This window comes from Pteropus medius, unplaced genomic scaffold (assembly GCF_902729225.1).
Source record: "Pteropus medius unplaced genomic scaffold, Ma_sr-lr_union100, whole genome shotgun sequence".
NCBI lineage: Eukaryota > Metazoa > Chordata > Mammalia > Chiroptera > Pteropodidae > Pteropus > Pteropus medius.
This window is the reverse complement of record NW_024348242.1, coordinates 4,729,140-4,746,161: the sequence shown is the minus strand read 5'-3', so window position 1 is coordinate 4,746,161 and position 17,022 is coordinate 4,729,140. Positions and strand designations below refer to the sequence as shown.

General features: G+C 55.1%; 1 protein-coding gene across 12 annotated transcripts; it reads left to right on the top strand.

The window, feature by feature from the left end:
• Positions 1-2,372: 2,372 nt before the first annotated feature.
• On the top strand, positions 2,373-17,012 carry LRRC43 (leucine rich repeat containing 43). Of its 12 annotated transcripts, XM_039879361.1 has the most exons (14): positions 2,545-2,629; positions 3,313-3,423; positions 3,549-3,573; positions 4,487-4,597; positions 5,760-5,899; positions 7,792-8,030; positions 8,664-8,860; positions 9,659-9,903; positions 12,871-13,012; positions 13,186-13,335; positions 13,740-13,919; positions 14,346-14,373; positions 14,503-14,547; positions 16,782-17,012. In XM_039879361.1, exons 5-14 carry the CDS (start codon positions 5,793-5,795, stop codon positions 16,883-16,885), a joined length of 1,437 nt encoding a protein of 478 aa, XP_039735295.1. In that variant the 5' UTR covers positions 2,545-2,629; positions 3,313-3,423; positions 3,549-3,573; positions 4,487-4,597; positions 5,760-5,792; the 3' UTR covers positions 16,886-17,012. The 12 variants fall into 12 exon arrangements, 9 of the variants coding, with proteins under 9 accessions (XP_039735289.1, XP_039735290.1, XP_039735292.1 ...); XR_005656448.1 differs by lacking the exon at positions 2,545-2,629 and adding an exon at positions 2,373-2,493 and having other exon boundaries at positions 3,313-3,573; positions 12,810-13,012; positions 16,782-16,919; XR_005656449.1 differs by lacking the exons at positions 2,545-2,629; positions 16,782-17,012 and adding exons at positions 2,373-2,493; positions 15,023-16,537 and having other exon boundaries at positions 3,313-3,573; positions 12,810-13,012.
• The last annotated feature ends 10 nt before the right edge of the window (positions 17,013-17,022 follow it).

Genomic DNA, 17,022 nt, shown 5'->3' with positions numbered 1-17,022 from the left:
TACAAGACATGACCAATGTGAGATGTGTCAGGCAAGTGTGGAGCTTGGGGACACGACTCCAATAACAGGACAGGGAGAGGCAGACGATTTAGCCCGGAACACTGAGAAATCACTCCCAAGAAAGAAAAGAAATGTACTGGAAACACATGTCATAGAATGAGATGAAAAGCGGTTTTCAGGAAGGAGGAAATGATCGGCCCCATCGTACGCCATGGAGAGATCAATTAAGATAAAGGCCGAAGAGAGTCGCTATGTGGGGGAACATGAGGTTACTGGGAACTCTGCTAGGGGAGTTTGAACAGGGTGTTGCGGGTGGAAGCTGTATCGTGGTGGTTTGTGACGTGAAGAAAAAAATGAAACCACCCAGTTGGTTCATCAAAATCCCAGAAGTCATCCTCGATTTGTCCCTTTGATTGGTTTATGTCACGATAGACTTATTGATACTTATTTTTTTCTTCGAAAGGGCATGTGGTTCTCTTTCTGCCTTATTTCCTAGTTTTGGAGAAATTTTCTAAAAATAGTAAAGGTGTTCTACTACAGAAAAGTCAAAAAGAATGATAGATGTCCATCGCAGTGGGTAGTTCTGGAAGGATCAGAATCAGTAAATTGGACTCCCTCAAAATTGATTTTTTTTTTCTCTTTTAAAGACACCGTGAAGAGGATGAAAAGGAGAAACCTAAACTAGGAGAAAATATTTACCAATCACAAATCTGACAAAAGGGCTCGTGAGCAGAATATATAAAGAACTCGCAAAACTCAATTTTATGGCTTAGGCAATGGTTTCTGACATCAAAAGCACAAGCTACCAAAGAAAAAATAGATGAATTACACTTAATCAAAATTAAAAACTTGTTTGTCAAAAGACTATCAAGAAAGTGAAAAGACAACCCATAGGATGGGAGAAAATATTTGCAAATCATATAATACAAAGGGCTAGTATCCAAAATATATTCAAACAAACAAAAAAACTTCTTATAACTCAACAATAAAAAGACGACTAACCCAATTTGAAAATAACCAAAGGATTTGAATAGACATTTCTCAAAAATGGCCAATAAGCACATGAAAAGATGCTCAACATCATTAGGCATTAGGGAAATGCAAATAAAAACCATAACGAGGTACCAGTTTACACCTACTAAGATGGCTACAATTTTTTTAAAGTAAAATAACAGGCATTGGTGAGGATATGAAAACATCGGAATCCTCATATATTGCTGGTGAGAATGTAAAATGGTGCATCTTCTGCGTAAACCGGTTCGGCAATGATCAAAATGCTAGTTACCAACTCCATTCCTAGAGAAATTCATTCCAGGAGAAGTGAAAACGTATGTGCGCATGAAAACTTGTACCCAAATGTTCATAGCAGCATTATTCATCAGAGCCAGAAAGTGAAGACAACCCAAATATCCATCGGCGGATGAATGGATAAACAAAATAGTATTCCATCACGAAAAGGAGTGAATCACTGACACATGCTACAACAGAGAAGGGTCCCGAAGACATTATGCTAAGTGCAAGAAGCCAGACACGAAAGGACAGATATTGTATGATTCTATTTATTTCTAGAAGAAGCAAATCCACAGAGACAGAAAGCACGTTATGTTAGTGGTTGCCAAGGGAGCTGGGTAGATGGGGGGGAATAGAGATTGATGTCCGGATGGATATGGGGTTTCCTTTGTGGATGAGAAAAATTGAAAATTAGATGACAGTGACAGTTGCACTATGAATATAGTTGCACTGTGAATATACTAAAAATCACAGAATTGTACACTATAAAAGGGCAAATTTTAGGGCATGTAAATTATATCTCAATAAAGATGTTGTTGCATTTCCAAGTTATAGGAACCAGAACCATCTTATCCCATTAATTTCACAAACCAGTGCCGGGGAGCCCCTCCTGTGTGGCGGGCAGTGGGCCATATGCTCTGAGGATGGAGAGGTAAGACTGGATCCGTCTGAAATGGGATCTCGGCGCCAAAAGTTGCAGACGTCGACAGTGATTAAAAACTCCCACTCAGGGGTTAAAGAGGTCCACATTGGAATCCACCGGTCAGAATCCTGAGGTTGACCTTGGGCTCATTTCTCCTTTCCAGATCTGTCAAATGGGGATGATAATTAGCACCTTCCTCCGGGGCTCTGGGGAGGAGAAACAGGAAGGCGAACGGGCGGGCAGCGCTCCGCACCTGCTGGTAGCGGCCGCGGCGACAGGTAGTGATGCGCGCCGTCACCGGTCCTGCAGCGGCCGCAAGAGGAGACCGCGGCCGTCCGGGGCCGAGCCGGCGACTCCGCCCCCCGCCCGGCGCGTCGGCGCCACCCGGCGGCCGCGGGGTCTCAAGGCGCCTGCGCGCGCGCGCGTGCCGGCGGTTGCCTAGCGACCGTAGGCGCCGAGGCGCGGCGATGGAGGCGCGCGGCGGGACCGTGAGCGCCGCGGTGCAGGAGCACCTGCGGCAGCTGTGTCTGCACGAGTTCCCGTGCGGCACGGGCAGCTGGGTGCGGCCGCCCGCGGGGCCCGGGGCCCGGGGCCGGGGCGGGCTCGCGGGGGGCTGCGGCGGCGGCACGCGGGGGGCCCCCCACCCGGGCCTGCGGGCACGGCCGCGCTCTCCCGGAGACACCAGGCCCCTTCGAGGTGAAAAGCTCGTCGTGAGAGCGATGTCTGCGGTCAGGACCCGCGGCGGCCCGGCGGCCGGAGCGTCCCCGGCATCAGCTGGCCACCAGCTAGGCGTCGTGGTGCGGGGCGGGGAGCGTGACGTCGAGGCCGCGGCTGCTCGGCGCGCGGGAGTGTCCGGGGTCTGGGACGGTTCCGGGGGGCTCGGCGGGAAGCTGGGCCCAGCTTCCGCTAGGGGGCCTCGGTGTTTCCTCTGCAAAAGGGCTGAGCGCCTACTGCGTGCCGGACCCCGTGCTGAGCTCTAAGGCCTCACAGGTGTCGTCTAAGGGCCTCTGAGGAAGGGTGTAGGAGAAAGTAAACTCTGAGACAAATGTGTTCATCTCCCACTGATGGCCTCTAAAGGCACTAAATTCACCTTCAAAAACCTTTCCTTGATTTCCGGTCGCTGGGCATCCCACAGATCGCCTTTGGTGCCTCCCGGCTTCTAGGACATAAATCGTTCCTTAAATATTTAATCACCTTTACTTGCATCTTCAAGGTTCCTAGCGACTCCTAAAGGCAGGAATGGGCCTTTTTATTATTCTGTCTTCTCTCGTCTTTAGTTATATCCATGATTAATAATTGGTCAAAAGTATCGCTTACTCACTGTCTAAATCCTTGAGAGGGCTGAGTCATAAACAAATTCTCCGCCTCCACCGCTGCAGAATAAGTCGCGCTTTCTTCCTCGAACTTGGCGAACATGGAGGGAGCTGATCCCCAGAGAGGAGGACGTGGGGAGCCCCGGGGAGGAGACGGTGGAGGACCTGCTGGGCCTGGTCTGCAGCCCCCACTCGCCCTGGGCTCTGCTGGAGGGTTCCAGTGCAGAGGATCGTTTTCTGAGACAGCTGGCCATCCAGAATCCCCTGATGCTCAAAGACACCTTCTTCTATTCCTATTTCAGGTCCCTGCATGTGGTGGACAAGCAGGTGAGCAGGGGAGCGGGCACCAGCATACAGAGGTGATGTTAGGAGGCTGTCCCCTCACGCACTTAGTGGGGAGACCTAGGCGTTAGGTGGGAGGGGGCTGGGGGTAGCTCTTCCCTCCTTGTGACTAATCCTACGGGGCAGATCCACCAAGCAGAGGCAGCTGCTCACTTATTTATTCTTTGTTGTGTTTTCCTCCTTTGCCCCGAGAGGGAGTCCACTGTGCATCTTCTAGAGCTGATTTCTGGAGCACCCTGCCATCAGCCACCTTTCCAAGTGTTCGTACTGGTTTTACTTAATTGAAACTGTGGGTGCCAGTTTAAATGAAGTAATTTCTGTTCCTAAAAAGCCTTCTTTGCTCATCTCAATAACAGAGCCCCGAAATTGCATGGAAATGTGGCCTTGGCCTTCCCGAGTTTGCTTCTCTTTTCTCAGAGGAACTGAGTCACGCAGTACTTGGGGGATGAGGGAGGAGGGGAGCAACTCATACCTGTTTGCCTGGCACCCGCCCATGTCCCTGGAGCCCCTCGATCCTGGGCAAGCTGGCACAGTCGGTCACCCTAGAGAAGAGAGGCCCGGCCAGGAAAGGCCCCTAATGATTTTGAGGAAGATAGCAAAGGACATGGGCTTCCCGCCCTCGGGAGTCACAGCCCAACAAGGGACACTAAGCTGGGAACTGCACAGTGCCTACGGTTCGAGCAGGGGCGAGGGATGAGGAGGTGAGAAGTCACTACGGTGACTGAGACCCTTGGATCCTGGCAGAATGAGGCAGAAACTCAGAAGAGTGGAAAGGGCTCGGGAGACGGGCCGGTCAGTCTGCCGGTGGCGAGGCCATTGCCGCCTCCTGCGGACGCGGTGTCCGCTCCAGCGCTGCCTCGCCCACCGCGGCTCGTAGCTTCCTCTCCTCCTCTTCCAGGTGAGACTGGTGGATAAGGACCTCCGGAAATTCCGGAACCTCGAGGAGTTGGTACTGAGCGCCAATCAGATCCAGGAGGTTGACGCCGTCAATCTGCCCCCGACTCTCAAGGTAAAGGAGCCCAGGTCGGGTCTCTGAGCCAGCGCGGCCCAGCCCCGGGCTCGGCAGAGATGGGCCACCTTCCTCCAAACGTGCTCTTTCCGAGGGACCCAGCAATTCCCTCCCTAGGGACAGCCCCAAAGAACCGAAGGCAGGGAGGGACGCAGACTCTTGTCCGCCAGCGTTCACCCCAGCATGGGTCACCGTAGCCAGACGATGCAGAAAGCCCCAGGGTCTGTCGGCAGCAGAATGGGTGACAATGTGGTCTCTCCCTATAATGGAATGTTATTCAGTCATAAAGAGGAATGACAACCGCTACACATGGATGGCCCTTGAAAGCATTATGCTGAGTGGCAGGGGCCAGACACAAAAGGCCACGTATCAGGTGATTCCACCCACGTGGAGTAACTAGAAGAGACAAATCCCCAGAGAGAGAGGAGATGAGGGGTCACTAGGGGCAGCAGGGCGGGGTGGCGGCGGGCACTGGCGAGCTGTGGCTTAATAGGTCCAGACTTTCTGTTGGGGGTGACGAAAAATTTGGGAAGTAGATAGTAATGCAGGTTGTATAGCAGTGTGAATGTACGTAATGCCACCGAGTCTTAACATGGTTCAAGTGTCACAATGGTTCAATTTTGCCACAATAAAAATAATTTTTTAAAAAATGGCAGGCTGGGCTCGATCATGCGTCCTCAGTGGAGCATGTCAGAATGGCCTCAGTCTTAAAGGAGATGCTGGGAACAGTAGATAGAGTGGCAGAAGGGACTCAGAGCTGTGGCTCAGTGCCGTGCTCAAGAGGACCCCCGGCCAGGCCTTGGAGGAGAAACACAAAGACTTGCAGTCATCTTTAGGGTTATTCCATGTTTGTATCACCAGGGCCTGAGAAGTGGCCAGGACGTCACGCACCCTCTCCGATGTCCCCTCCCAATTTTAAAGTTTCCTTCACAAAAGAAAAACTTGCCAACACGTGCTGCAGAAATATTTTCTTTCCGGGTTTTTCTAAGGGAGTCCGGAGGGACGGGGCAGGCGTGGCGCAAGCCAGCGTCCTTGTCATTCCTCTGCTGAGTCACCAGCGGGGAGAGGGAGCGTGGGTGAGGGCCTAGGCATGTGGGGTGGGGCGGCGATGGATCGGGGAGTCCAGTCCTCACCCCTGAAGTCCTGTCTGGTGGTCTCACAGGTGCTGGAGCTGTACGGCAACAGCGTGACCAGCATGGCCTGCCTGTGCGCGCACCCCCCACCAGGCCTCCAGCACTTGGGGTTGGGCCACAACAAACTGCTGGGCCCCTTGCAGAGCCACTACGTCACCAGGGAACACTGGTAACGCGGGGGCCCCGGATGGGAGGTGGGGAGGGGGGAGAAGGGTCGGGGGGTAGTAAGGGATTAAGCGTTAGATTGGGGTGTTCCTCTCGGTGGCTTGAAGAACCCCGCTTTGCACTTTTCTATAATAACTCATGGTTGGGCTGCTGACTCCAGACCTAAGATTTATTTCCCTGATCCAATAAACCAAAAGTCCCACGAAGCCCAGGGCAGAACACCGAGAGGGGGCGAGGCCCGGCAGACCAGTTAGAGCCGGATCTCCCGACTTGGGCACAGCTGACATTTGGGCCGGACGATACATTTGGACTGTCCCGTGCCTGGCAGGAAGTCGAGCAGCATCTCTGGCCTCTACCTGCTGGATGCCAGTCGCACCCGCCCCGCCCCAGCTGTGACAACCGAAATGTCTCCAGGGAGTGTCAGGCCCTCTGGGGACAAAATCACCCTGAGCTGAGAGCCGCTGCCCCACAGACAGTGCTTGGTTTGACTTTGACCCCTTGGTGGGTGAGCAGTAGAAACGGAAGACACCGGATCTGAGGGGCCTGAGGGGACCAGAGGCCCCCGGTGAGGCCACCAAAGGCGGAGAGGCTGGGAGGGCTTGTCAGAGGAGGCAGTGAAGAGGTGCCGGGGCGTCTGCGTCCTCGGTGGCGCCTCCGGGTCCCGAGGCCCACAGGGGCAGAGACAGGGCAAAGGTCAACATGGCCTCCTTGCTTTCCCGTGACCTGGGGAGTGTGCCGTTGGAAGGTCGCGCGCTCTGACCATCGTCTCCTTCCCCCTGCTCCTCGTGGTCACACTTTCTCCGCCACGTGTGGATGGTTCTGACTGCTTTCTCGCACTGGCCACAGCTGTCAGGGAGCGTAAGCGGGAAGGAGACGTTCACTTGGACTTGAGACCCGACCCTGGGGAGAGTCCCGAGTGTCCCAACTTTCAATGTGGAAAACAATACTTACTGTAAACCTAGGTGGCCTGCTGGACGCTGAGCGGGTTTCATAAAAACCTCCACCTTTCACTGTTTTTTGAGATTAAAAGGAGGGTAGATGTCGCGTGACTCGACTTCGCAGATGGTTCTGTTGAAGAAGGCTCATGGTGGGTAACGTCCCTGAGCCGGTCCCCAAGACATGTTCCTCTCATGTCCCCACCAGCTGGCCAGCATCACGGGCAGAACGGGCTGTGAGAGGAGGGCGGGCGGGGAGGGGACGTCCCTGAGTCAGTCGGTCAGAGGCCAGAGGCCGTCGGGCCGATGGCGAGAGATCGGCTGAGGCGGTGTCCCCTGGCGTTCGTCTTGCTGCTGTCCTCAGAGCTGACATCAGTCTGCTTTCCAGTCTGCACGGCAGGGAAACTGCCCTGCCCCCTGCCTGGCCCCCTGTGTGTCCCCTGTCCTCACGGGTGCATCCTCCACCCACGTGCCCCAAGAGTGAAGCGAACGGCTCCCTGCGATCACACGCCCATCTGGCTTTGGGAAGCATCTTCCAGCTCCCAGACCCTCAAGCCCCCCCCCTCCCAGGTCTTGCTCCCTGCCCTCCTCCCCCACCCCCTGCTCCTCCCCAGGGGGCCTCCCTCTGCCCTCCCTGCCAGTCTGTCTGTCTTCGTTGAGAACCTTCTAGATGCACAGCACCGTATCAGGCTCCACAGGAGATGCTGAGACGTTTAACCTAGTAGACGGGGTCTGTGTGTCGGTAGGAGTCAGGTAGACTCGGGTGTGACGAGGGCCATCCTGTGTCACAGTGAGGGTGCCAGTATAGACAGAGGGGACAGTAGAGCCAGGAGGTCCTTTCCGATGTGGAGAAGGGGACCAGCCTGGGTCAAGGGCCCCCCGAGGCATGCGAGCCGTGGTGGGCAGTCTGGACATCCTGCTCACGGGCCGCTCGCCGCCTGGACGGCTCTGCTCACCCCAGGCCCCACCTCGTGTCACTGGACTTGGGCTTCAACGACCTGACAGACCTGCAGGGCATGGTGGGCAGCCTCAGCTCCCTGAGGCACCTGAGGCTGCTGGTGCTGCAGGGCAACCCGCTGGCCCTCGTGCCGTATTACCGCGGCCTCACCGTCGACAGCCTGGCCCGGCTCTGCGTGCTGGATGACATCACCGTGTCCCCCAGCGAGAAGCATCAGTTCCGGGGCATCAGCCACAGCGGGGGTGAGGTCGCCGATGCGCGGGCTCCTGCCTTCCCGAGCCGCTGCCCGTCCGCCACCCTGCTGGGCAGACTGTCCCCACAGCTCCCCGGGGGACACGGGCCCTGGTTGGGTGCAGCTCACTTCTTGGTCAGAGATTGACTTAGTCCCCGCGATTGGGACTTGGGGACAGAAGGGATAAGGAGGCCGGGTCCACCTCGGTCCCCTCCCTCACCAGGGACACGGGAGACATTCTGTCCTCGCTTCTGTGGTGGCTTGACATCCCCCCCTTGTGGCCCGCGCCACTAGCTACACCAGACCGCTCTCCGGGTTGGGGCGGTGAAACATGGATGACACCAGCTGCCCCTACTGCGCGCAGGGCGCCTGCTGAGGGCACATGCGCCTCGATCTGTAACCATCCTGCAAAGCAGCTGCTTTCGCTTCCGTTATCCACATCGGGGAAACAAGGCTTCACTGGGTGTTTCGCCAAAAGGAGACTCACCCAAAGTCACCGTTTGAACTTGACAGAGCCAGGGAGGAGCACTCCGGGGCCCCGCCTGGAGGTGGAGACTCAGGCCCTGGTGGCCCTCTGTGGCCTCTACCCCCCCACATGCTCCCCCTCCCGACGCCCCTCACTCCCACCCGCTCCCCCTTGCAGACTTCCTGCCACGCGAGGCACAGCTCCTGGTGACGATTGGCAATGTCAGAGGGGTTCTGGACAGCTCCATCCTGGACCCGGAACCAGGGCCCCAAGGCCCCTTCATCACGTACACCTATTACGTGACCTACGACTTCGTGGAGGATGAAGAAGGCGAAGAAAGCGAACTGGTCGGTGTGCTGGCCGAGGTGGCTGAGGTGTGTGTCCCCGGGCCGGCCGTGGCGTGCGGGGCGGGCGGGGCTCCCGTGCTGGCCGCCGAGGCCCAGCGGAGCCCGGAACAGGATCTTCCCGCTCCAGACCCCACTCCGAGCGGGGTCCACTTCTCCAGCTGCGCTTGCCTGTTGTCCCCACGAGCACACGGCCCACTGAGGGAGCCTCCCGGAACCCCACGAAGGCTCGAAGCCCTCTGGCCCCCACCTCCCTTCCCACCCAGAGGAGCCCCCCGGAGGCCACGGGCTGGGACAGACGTGCGGCGTCCCATCGCGTGCAGACGCTCTTTTCACTCAGCGTAGGCCTCTCAGAAGAAAAGACGCTTTTATAAAAAATAATTCCGTTTCCGTCACAGCTGACGTACAGGGTTCGTTTTAGGCGTACGACATAGCGATTAGACATTGATAAAACTAAGTGACCACCCTGGTCGAGCACCCACCTGGCGCCACGCAGTTATCACAGTATTGCTGACCCTGTTCCTTAGGCCACGCTCCGCGTCCCCGTGACTATTTTTATAACCGCCAATTTGTACTTCTTAATCCCTTCCCCTTCTCACCCACCCTCCCATCGGGCACCCCCCAAAATGTTCTCTGTATCTATGAGTCTGTTTCTGTTCATTTATTCTGAGATTGGCTTTTTTTTTTTTTAACTTCCTGCCTCCCAAATTCACGTGTGTGCAGCTGCTTCAGACACCTGTACTAACATCCACGCGGCCTCGGGTGAGCACCCCAAGGCCCTGCCTTGGCTGGAAGTTCGCGGCTCGAGTCTTATCTCTTCTCTGGCAGATCGTCAAGCCCTCTCCCAGCGTGGAGCAGTTAGAGGCAGTCCCTGCAGAGGACATCCCTGGCGAGCACGTCCCCGAAGAGGCCGAGGACGTTGCAGAGTCTGTTCCGACGACGGCGTCCCAGTCGGGCGAGCTGGAGTCCGTAGTCTCGGGCGGCTCGGTGGCCCTGCCCAGGTCCACAGACTCCGCAGAGGAGCTGGCCAAGCTGCGGCCCCGGATTGACCCCCGGCTCTGCCCGTCCCCAGGGTAAGGACGGGCTTGGCAGTGCAGGGCCCAGGCACCGGCGCGTCCTCTCGGCGTGGGGCGCAAAGGCGGGCTTGGGTTTCGTGCTGGGCTCCTCCTTGCACGAGGCCTGACCTTCCCCTCAAAGTGCAGAGAGTCTCCTTTCCCTGGGTGGCCAGGCTTTTCTGAATGCTTGAGTTTCTGTAGTCAATGGAGAGAGAATAAATGGACAGCCCTTTTCATTTCAGCCTTGAGGTTGAAAACCTTTTCCGTTTTACCTGTTAACTCGCCTGGAACTTATTCTGGCATCTACCACGTGCTATGCATCCCCAACCTGACCGAGTGCCAGGAGCTTTCTTGCTTTTTTAAGTCCGGTCCGGTCCAGTCCACGGGCTTCGCATATGTCACGTAGCTTGTCTTGATAAAGAATCTTTTTTGGATGATGAAGTGTTTTACAAGGACTTAGAGTCAGTTCTCGCTTAGTGTTGAAGCTCTATTAACCAATTTTGTAGTGATTTTAAGACACTGAACTTTGTTTAGGTTATTATTTTTTTTACAAAATTCCTGCCATCAGCTTTTCTTACTCGATCCTTCTGAAGACCAGAATGCAGAAAACAAAATTCATAACTGAGTTCCAGCTAACTGGGCTTTTACCTCACGCAGACTTCGCTGCGGAAGTCCTCCAGGAATCTGAGAAGCTGGCTTCTCTTAAGATGCGCTATGAAGAGTTAATTTTTAAAAAATTATTTAAAACCTCAACCGAAAGTAAATGATATAGGCTCGTTGAGAATGTGGGGGAGCCAAAGGCGCTCGTTCCCTCGTGCTGGTGTCCCCACCGGTGACAGAGCACAGGGACGGCTGTTCCAGCTGCCGGAGGGAAGACAGTGACGGAACCAGCCAGTCAGGGCCAGGGCGCAGCCACAGCTGACTCCACTGTTGTGGTCATTTTAGTTTTTGGAAAGATTAACAAAACAGAAGGAGCCACGGATAATTCTACCACTTAAAACATGACGTCGATTAGAAAGATGTCCTCCCTTCCATCCAGCTCATCCCATAGAATGAATGAATTGCTCTTCCCAGACATGACTCTGGGCCATAGGACCACGAGCAAGTAAGATGGACAGTGCCAGGTTCTAGGGGGCCCTGGTCCATCTCGGGAGGGGAATGAACAAACAGCGATTACCCTACACTCCACGTAACAGCTGCTTCCCCGGGGAGGTACAGGAGAGGGTGGCCCTGTGATGACGGCTCGGAGGAGCAGACGCCTGAATGTGCAGGAAGGTGGGCACCGGAAAGCAAGGTGGCTGGAAAGGCAGATGGAAAGAAAGCCTATTTTGTCCTAAGGGGAAACCATCAGAAAGTTTGAAGCAGGGGAGTACCAAAATCAGATTCGCAGGGAGCCGGTGCAGGCATCGGGGTCCCGGAGCCCCTGCTGGTGGAGCCTCTGACGTGTCTTTTCGCCTGGGAGGCACAGTCGTTGATTCTGTCTCAGATCCCTTCCATCTGTCTGCGGCACTGATTTTTAAAATCGGTTACCGTCACGTATGTTTCCTCCATTTTTATGTTTCCCTTTTAACATCTGTTTTTGTGCGGTTGATCCCCACAGGGTACAAGCTCTGGGCTGAATTCTTTTATTGGGCTTCTGTTATATTTTAGTCCATAACTTTATTTTGATCCCATTCTCCTTTGAGGGAACATTTTTCTCCCGTCCAGAGCTGGAATGAGTATTTTATTCCGTTTTCTTCTAGTTTTTCTTAACGTTGAACTCAGACACACTTTAACTTGGTCGTAGTCTATTAGTCTCCTTCACGCTGGAGTCCAGTTGTTGAAACAATGTATGTACCACTATTTCCCAATCACGGCCACGTAGTGTGTCCTCATAAACATATCTCTAATTATGGATCCTGAATTCTGGTCTGGGGGTCGTCGTTTCTGCTTTCGACCCAGTATCTTAGTATTTTGAGAGTTTTTACTTTCCAATATGCTTTAAAAATCTGGTGGCGTAAATTAGCATTTGTTTATTTATTTATTTATTAATGCACGTATTCATTCATAAAACACCTGTTTTGGCGTGCCAGGGATTAGACCGGGCACGAGGTGTGTGCACATGAACAGTGACACGTCGCATTCCTGGGGGTCACCGTTTACAAGGTCATGATCTTTTCTTATTGTGATAGAATATACGTAAAAGTCCCCACGCAGTTCTGTGGCATTAAGTACAGTCACAGCGTCGTGCAGCTGTCTCCACCGTCCACCTCTGGAACTTTTTTTTCTCAAACTGGAACTCTAGGCCCATTAAACACTGACCACCGCCCCACCCCGCCCATGTCCAGCTCGTGGGAACCTCTTTCCTGTTTTCTTCCTCTATGAGCGTGGCCGTTCCCGCGTAAGTGGCGTCATAATGACACTTGCTGTTCTGTGTCTGCCGCGTTTTGCGTGGCATCGGGGCTTCAGGGTTCGTCCACGTTGTTCCGTCGTTGTCACCGTTCCCTTCCCCTGTTCCATCGCGTGAGCAGAGCGCATGTCCACGCGTGGGTCGTTGCGCAGAGTGCTGTGTGGGCGCTGGGGCGCAGGCACCGTTCGAGCCTCCGCCGTCCTGGGTGTGCTCCGGAATTCCCGCCTCCCCCCCGGGTGCATCTGCACACCCAGTTTGTCAAGCCCTGTGACTTCCAGAGAGAGGTGTTTCCTGGCCCTGGAGAACCACTTTATAACGATTCAGGAAATTCCGAATAATCTGTTTTATTCCTTTGCCGATGTTTTTAAAATCTCCTGATTCATTTCTAGTTGGTTCCCATCTACCGCTCAGCTCGCCGTCACCCGCGAAGGAAGTCTCCACGTGGCCTTCATGGGTGCGCTTTCTCCTCTGCCCGTGTCCCTGCCCGGCCTCCTGGGCCCCTCCCTGGTCTCGCTCTGTGCCCGTCTCCTCACAGCGCCCCACGGCCTCGTCCCTGGTCCTGGACGATGACACCCCGTCTTCATCTCCCCTCCCAGGACAGTCCTCTTCAGCACCGTCCGCAAGCCCTGGGCCAACGTCATCCCCTGCAACTACGAGATGCAGCACACGCTCAGGGACCTGGTGCCTCTCAAGGCCTTCCTGCTGGCGGGGACCACCGTGACCATCGTGGAGGAGAAGGTGGAGTTCTCCGTGGTCGACACGTTGCCCCCCGAAGCCCCTCTTTCCAGCTGTCCATCGGGGTGTCTGTAGCCCTGCTCCCTTGTCAGCATGGCCTGTGCACCTTTCCAGAAAGATCCCAGCCAGCCCCAGCTTAGCCTGAGTTCACTCGAAGCCGTCTTGTTGTCCCCTAGATCCTGTCCTGGCCTCTGGTGGCCCCTCCCGTCGACGTCCCCCTGCCTGCCAAGAAAGGGAAAGGGGAAAAGGACAAGAAGGAGGAGAAAAGCAGGACGGGGAAGGACGCGAAAGACAAGGCAGCGAAAGGCGACACGGAGGCAGCCAAGGTCTGGCCCGGCCCGGCGCCCCCTGGCCTCGCCCTCCAGGGATAGACGGGGTCTGTCGTGACCTGCACGGCTAGAGGGTCAGCCTGGTGGGGGGCACAACGGGGGACTGAGAAAGACACAGAGACAGTGACACTGCGCTCATGGAGTTACAGTGGCCCCGAGGGAAGCTCGGGCATTTATCATCTACGCTCGAAGGTCAGGGCCGGGGTGGGAGCCCTCCTCTCAGGACTTGCTGGCGACAGTAATTTCCCAGGGCCCGTCCGTGCCCGGTTATCTGTGCTAAAGCACAAGCAGCTGTGTGTTCACCGTCCTGCTTCCTCTGCCCTTGGCAGATTATAACACGGCCAAGCATGGCTTTGCCAGTGCTTTGGCCACGGGTCAGGCTCAGATCCGGCTCCCTGCAGGGGTCCAAGAAGAAGAAAGAACTGCCCAAGGAGCTCCGCCAGGACCCGCCCATCCTGCGGGTGCTGGGCAGGGGCATGGTGGGCCTGGAGCCCCTGCTGATGGGGGAGCCGCTCGTGTCCACTGTCTGCAACTTTGGGGTGATCCGCACCGCGGAATCCGACAAGCTGACGTTTCTCAGGGTACAGTAAGGCCCCGGACACGCCCCTCCCCACAGATGATGCTGGGCAGGAAGGGCCTGGGGCCAGGTAGAGGGAAGGAAGGGAGGCAGTGGGGGAGAGGCTCTGAGCCCCCAAACGCCCTCGAGAAACTCCAGCATTGTTGGAGGGCCCCAGAATGTACAGGAAGGACGGGGCCTCTCCCGAGGCAGCTGCGGGGGCCCCAGCTCTGTGGGTCACTGGCCCCTGGGGCAGCCTTCCCGGGTGTGAGGAGGAGGGCAAGTGGACGGGCAGGGCTCCTCCTGAGGAGACCCTGCCCTCCCTTGGGGACCAGGAGAGGCCCCAGCAGGCGTGGGAGCGCCCATAGGCTGCACCGGACCCTGCGCCTGCACCCTGTTCCCAGCACCCCCCACTCCAGCGAGCATCTTATTTTGTGGTTCTTTCTCTCAGGATTCAAAGAATAAGAAAGCTAAGAAAGGTAAGAGGCAGTGATGGTGACCGAGGGCAAGGAGCGTGTGCCGAGGACCTGTCTTTGTCCGCTGGGGCTGCTGGGACAGAGCGCCACAGACTGGGTGGCTCGTGAACAACAGACCCTTGTTTCTCGCAGCTGTGGAGCCGAAGAAGTCCAAGACCAAGATGCTGGCACTGTCAGGTAGGGGCCTTCTCTGCGTCCTGACAGGGGGAGGTGGGAAGGGGTCTCTGCAGCTTCTCTCAGGGCACAAATCCCATTCGTGATGGCTCCGCCCTCATGACTTAATCACACGCCTAAAGCTCCCCCTACCCACACCATCACCTTTGGGAGCTAAGGTTTCACACATGAATTGTGGGGGACGCAAACATTCAGACCGCAGCAGAGGGGCCAGCCTGACTTGGGACCCAAGGAATAGGAGGACGGGGAAGTGTATCTTTGGCCAGTGGGGAGGCCGTGCCCATCCTGAGGGCCAAGCTGGAGTCTTTGCTGCAGCCCTGAGGCAAGCAGCCTGCTGTGTGGCCTGCCCTGGGCGGGAAGAGCGTTTCAGGGGGCGGGAGCCAGGAGGAGGCGGGATGGGGGCTCAGAGTTGGGGCTGGCCCCAGGCGCTTCTGGCTCAGCATTTGTCCAGCTCCTGCTTCGGGTCATTAACGCTTAGTTGCCACAAGAGGAGCCTGAACTTGTTCTGTGGGCAGCGGGCAGCCCCCGAAGTGTCTGAAAGTTTTAGATTTGAGTTTGCGAAACGGTCTGGCTTGGAGGGAGAGGCAGCAGACGGGGGACCGGCGGGGAACGCTGCGAGGCACACGGCAAGGTCAGAGCGGCACTGCTCACAACGGCCGAGAAATGGACCGATCCCAGATGCCACCCACGGATGGACGCATAACCAGAACGTGCCGTGGCCACACAACGGGATGCTGTTCAGCCACGAAAAGGAGTGAAGGGCTGACACATGCTACACCGTGGATGAACCTTGAGAACGTTAAGCTAAGGGAAAGAAGCCAGACACAGAGGGCCATACGTGAATCCGTGGATAGGACGTGTCCAGAACAGACAAACCGCACAAACAGAAAGATTAGTGGCGGTGTAAGGGCTGGGGGAGGAGGGACTGGGGAGTGACAGCTAGTGGTGTGGGCTTCCATTTGGGGTGATAGAAACGTTCTGGAACTAGACAGCCACGATGACTGCACAACCTGTGAATATGCGAAACACCACCGAAAACTGTCCGTTTAAAAATGGTTAAAATGTTTCATTTTATGAGGATTTTACCTTAATGAAAAGTCACTCAAAAAAGTATAAGGCAAGTATACAACATACACGTATCAGAAGATTGAATATTGTTAAGATGTCAACTTTTCTCAAACCGATCTATAGATTTAACACAATCTCAGTCATAATCCTAGAGGGATTTTTTTGGGGGGGTTGAAATCAGCGAGCTGATTTTAAAATGCACATGGAAATGCTAAAGACCTACAACAACCAAAACAATTTCGAAAAAGCACAAAGGACTTCAAGACCCATACAAATATTGACATGTGATTTGAGACAGAGCTGTGGAGTTAGATGATCTTAAAATTATTTGTCTACATTTTTGCAAATTTCTCTAATGTCTGGCTTGAGTGAGGACAGCTGCATTCACTAGCTGCTCCTGCAGTCAGTCTTTTGGGACGTCTTGCTGTGGTTGACGCGTATGAAGGACATCCAGCCTTCCCGGGACATCTCATAACTGGAAAAGAGAGGAGTATTTTAGTAGGTTTTCAAATAATCATAGGTATTCTTCTTTGATAGCACATCCAATATGGCAACTAGTTTTCTTGAAGATTACAACGTGAAAGCTAAATCTATATGGATGAATTTTTCATCATCAGTGATGTTAAAATCCATGGTGTCAACACTGCATTTTTTTTTTTTTTTTTACACAATAGTGAAGGCTGACTCACCCAGGCAGTTGTAAGGTCAGAAGTAGGTTATTTGCAAAAATAGTCCACCGAGTTAGCAGATCTTCCAAATGTTGACACATCTCATTATCATTATCCAAAAATCACCTTTTTAAATATCGCCACCCATATCATGAGAAGAGTCTTTGAGTGTTGGAAAACTCAGTTCACGATGGCAGATACAATGTTCCAAAATTCTGATTTCTGCTTGAAAGCTCGTATTATAACTTCATCTCCGAGAATGCTTTCAGTAGTTTTCCCTGACTTCATTCCTTTTTATAGAAAACATCTGCCAGACAGATGTTTGGTTAACCGCATCCGCCCGTGTCCTTTCAAGTGAACCGGTGGCCCCCTAGTTCAGTGCGATTTCACTCGATTCGTTACCGGGTCTGGCCGCCTCGCGCTGGGGGCGCCGCGGGCGTCCCGGGGGCGGGGCGCGAGCCCCCCACGCCCGCGGACTCACTCGCTGCTCCGCTTTCTCAGCGTTCGAGAGCGACTACGCGCCGGAGCCGCTGACCGTGGAGGTCCAGATCCAGCTGAGCCAGTGCCGCTCGGCCGAGGAGGCGTTCCGGCTGGTGCCCACGTAGCGCGCGCATTAAATGCTGTTCCCACGCCCGCAGCCCGCGCCCGTCCGGCCGCCGCGCGTCGGGGTCGGGCGGCTGCTCCGGGGAGGGTCCGCGTGGGCGGTGGGCGGTTCGGCGTGGACGGCGCGGGGCGGGGTCCG

Bases quoted from the DNA above. Each gene is read 5' to 3' on its own strand.
- LRRC43 (XM_039879355.1), top strand. From the start codon at position 2,401: ATGGAGGCGCGCGGCGGGACCGTGAGCGCCGCGGTGCAGGAGCACCTG. The intron at 3,574-4,486 runs GTGAGCAGGGGA...CTCCTCTTCCAG, and splicing joins TGCATGTGGTGGACAAGCAG to GTGAGACTGGTGGATAAGGA. The intron at 9,904-12,870 runs GTAAGGACGGGC...CTCCCCTCCCAG, and splicing joins CGGCTCTGCCCGTCCCCAGG to GACAGTCCTCTTCAGCACCG.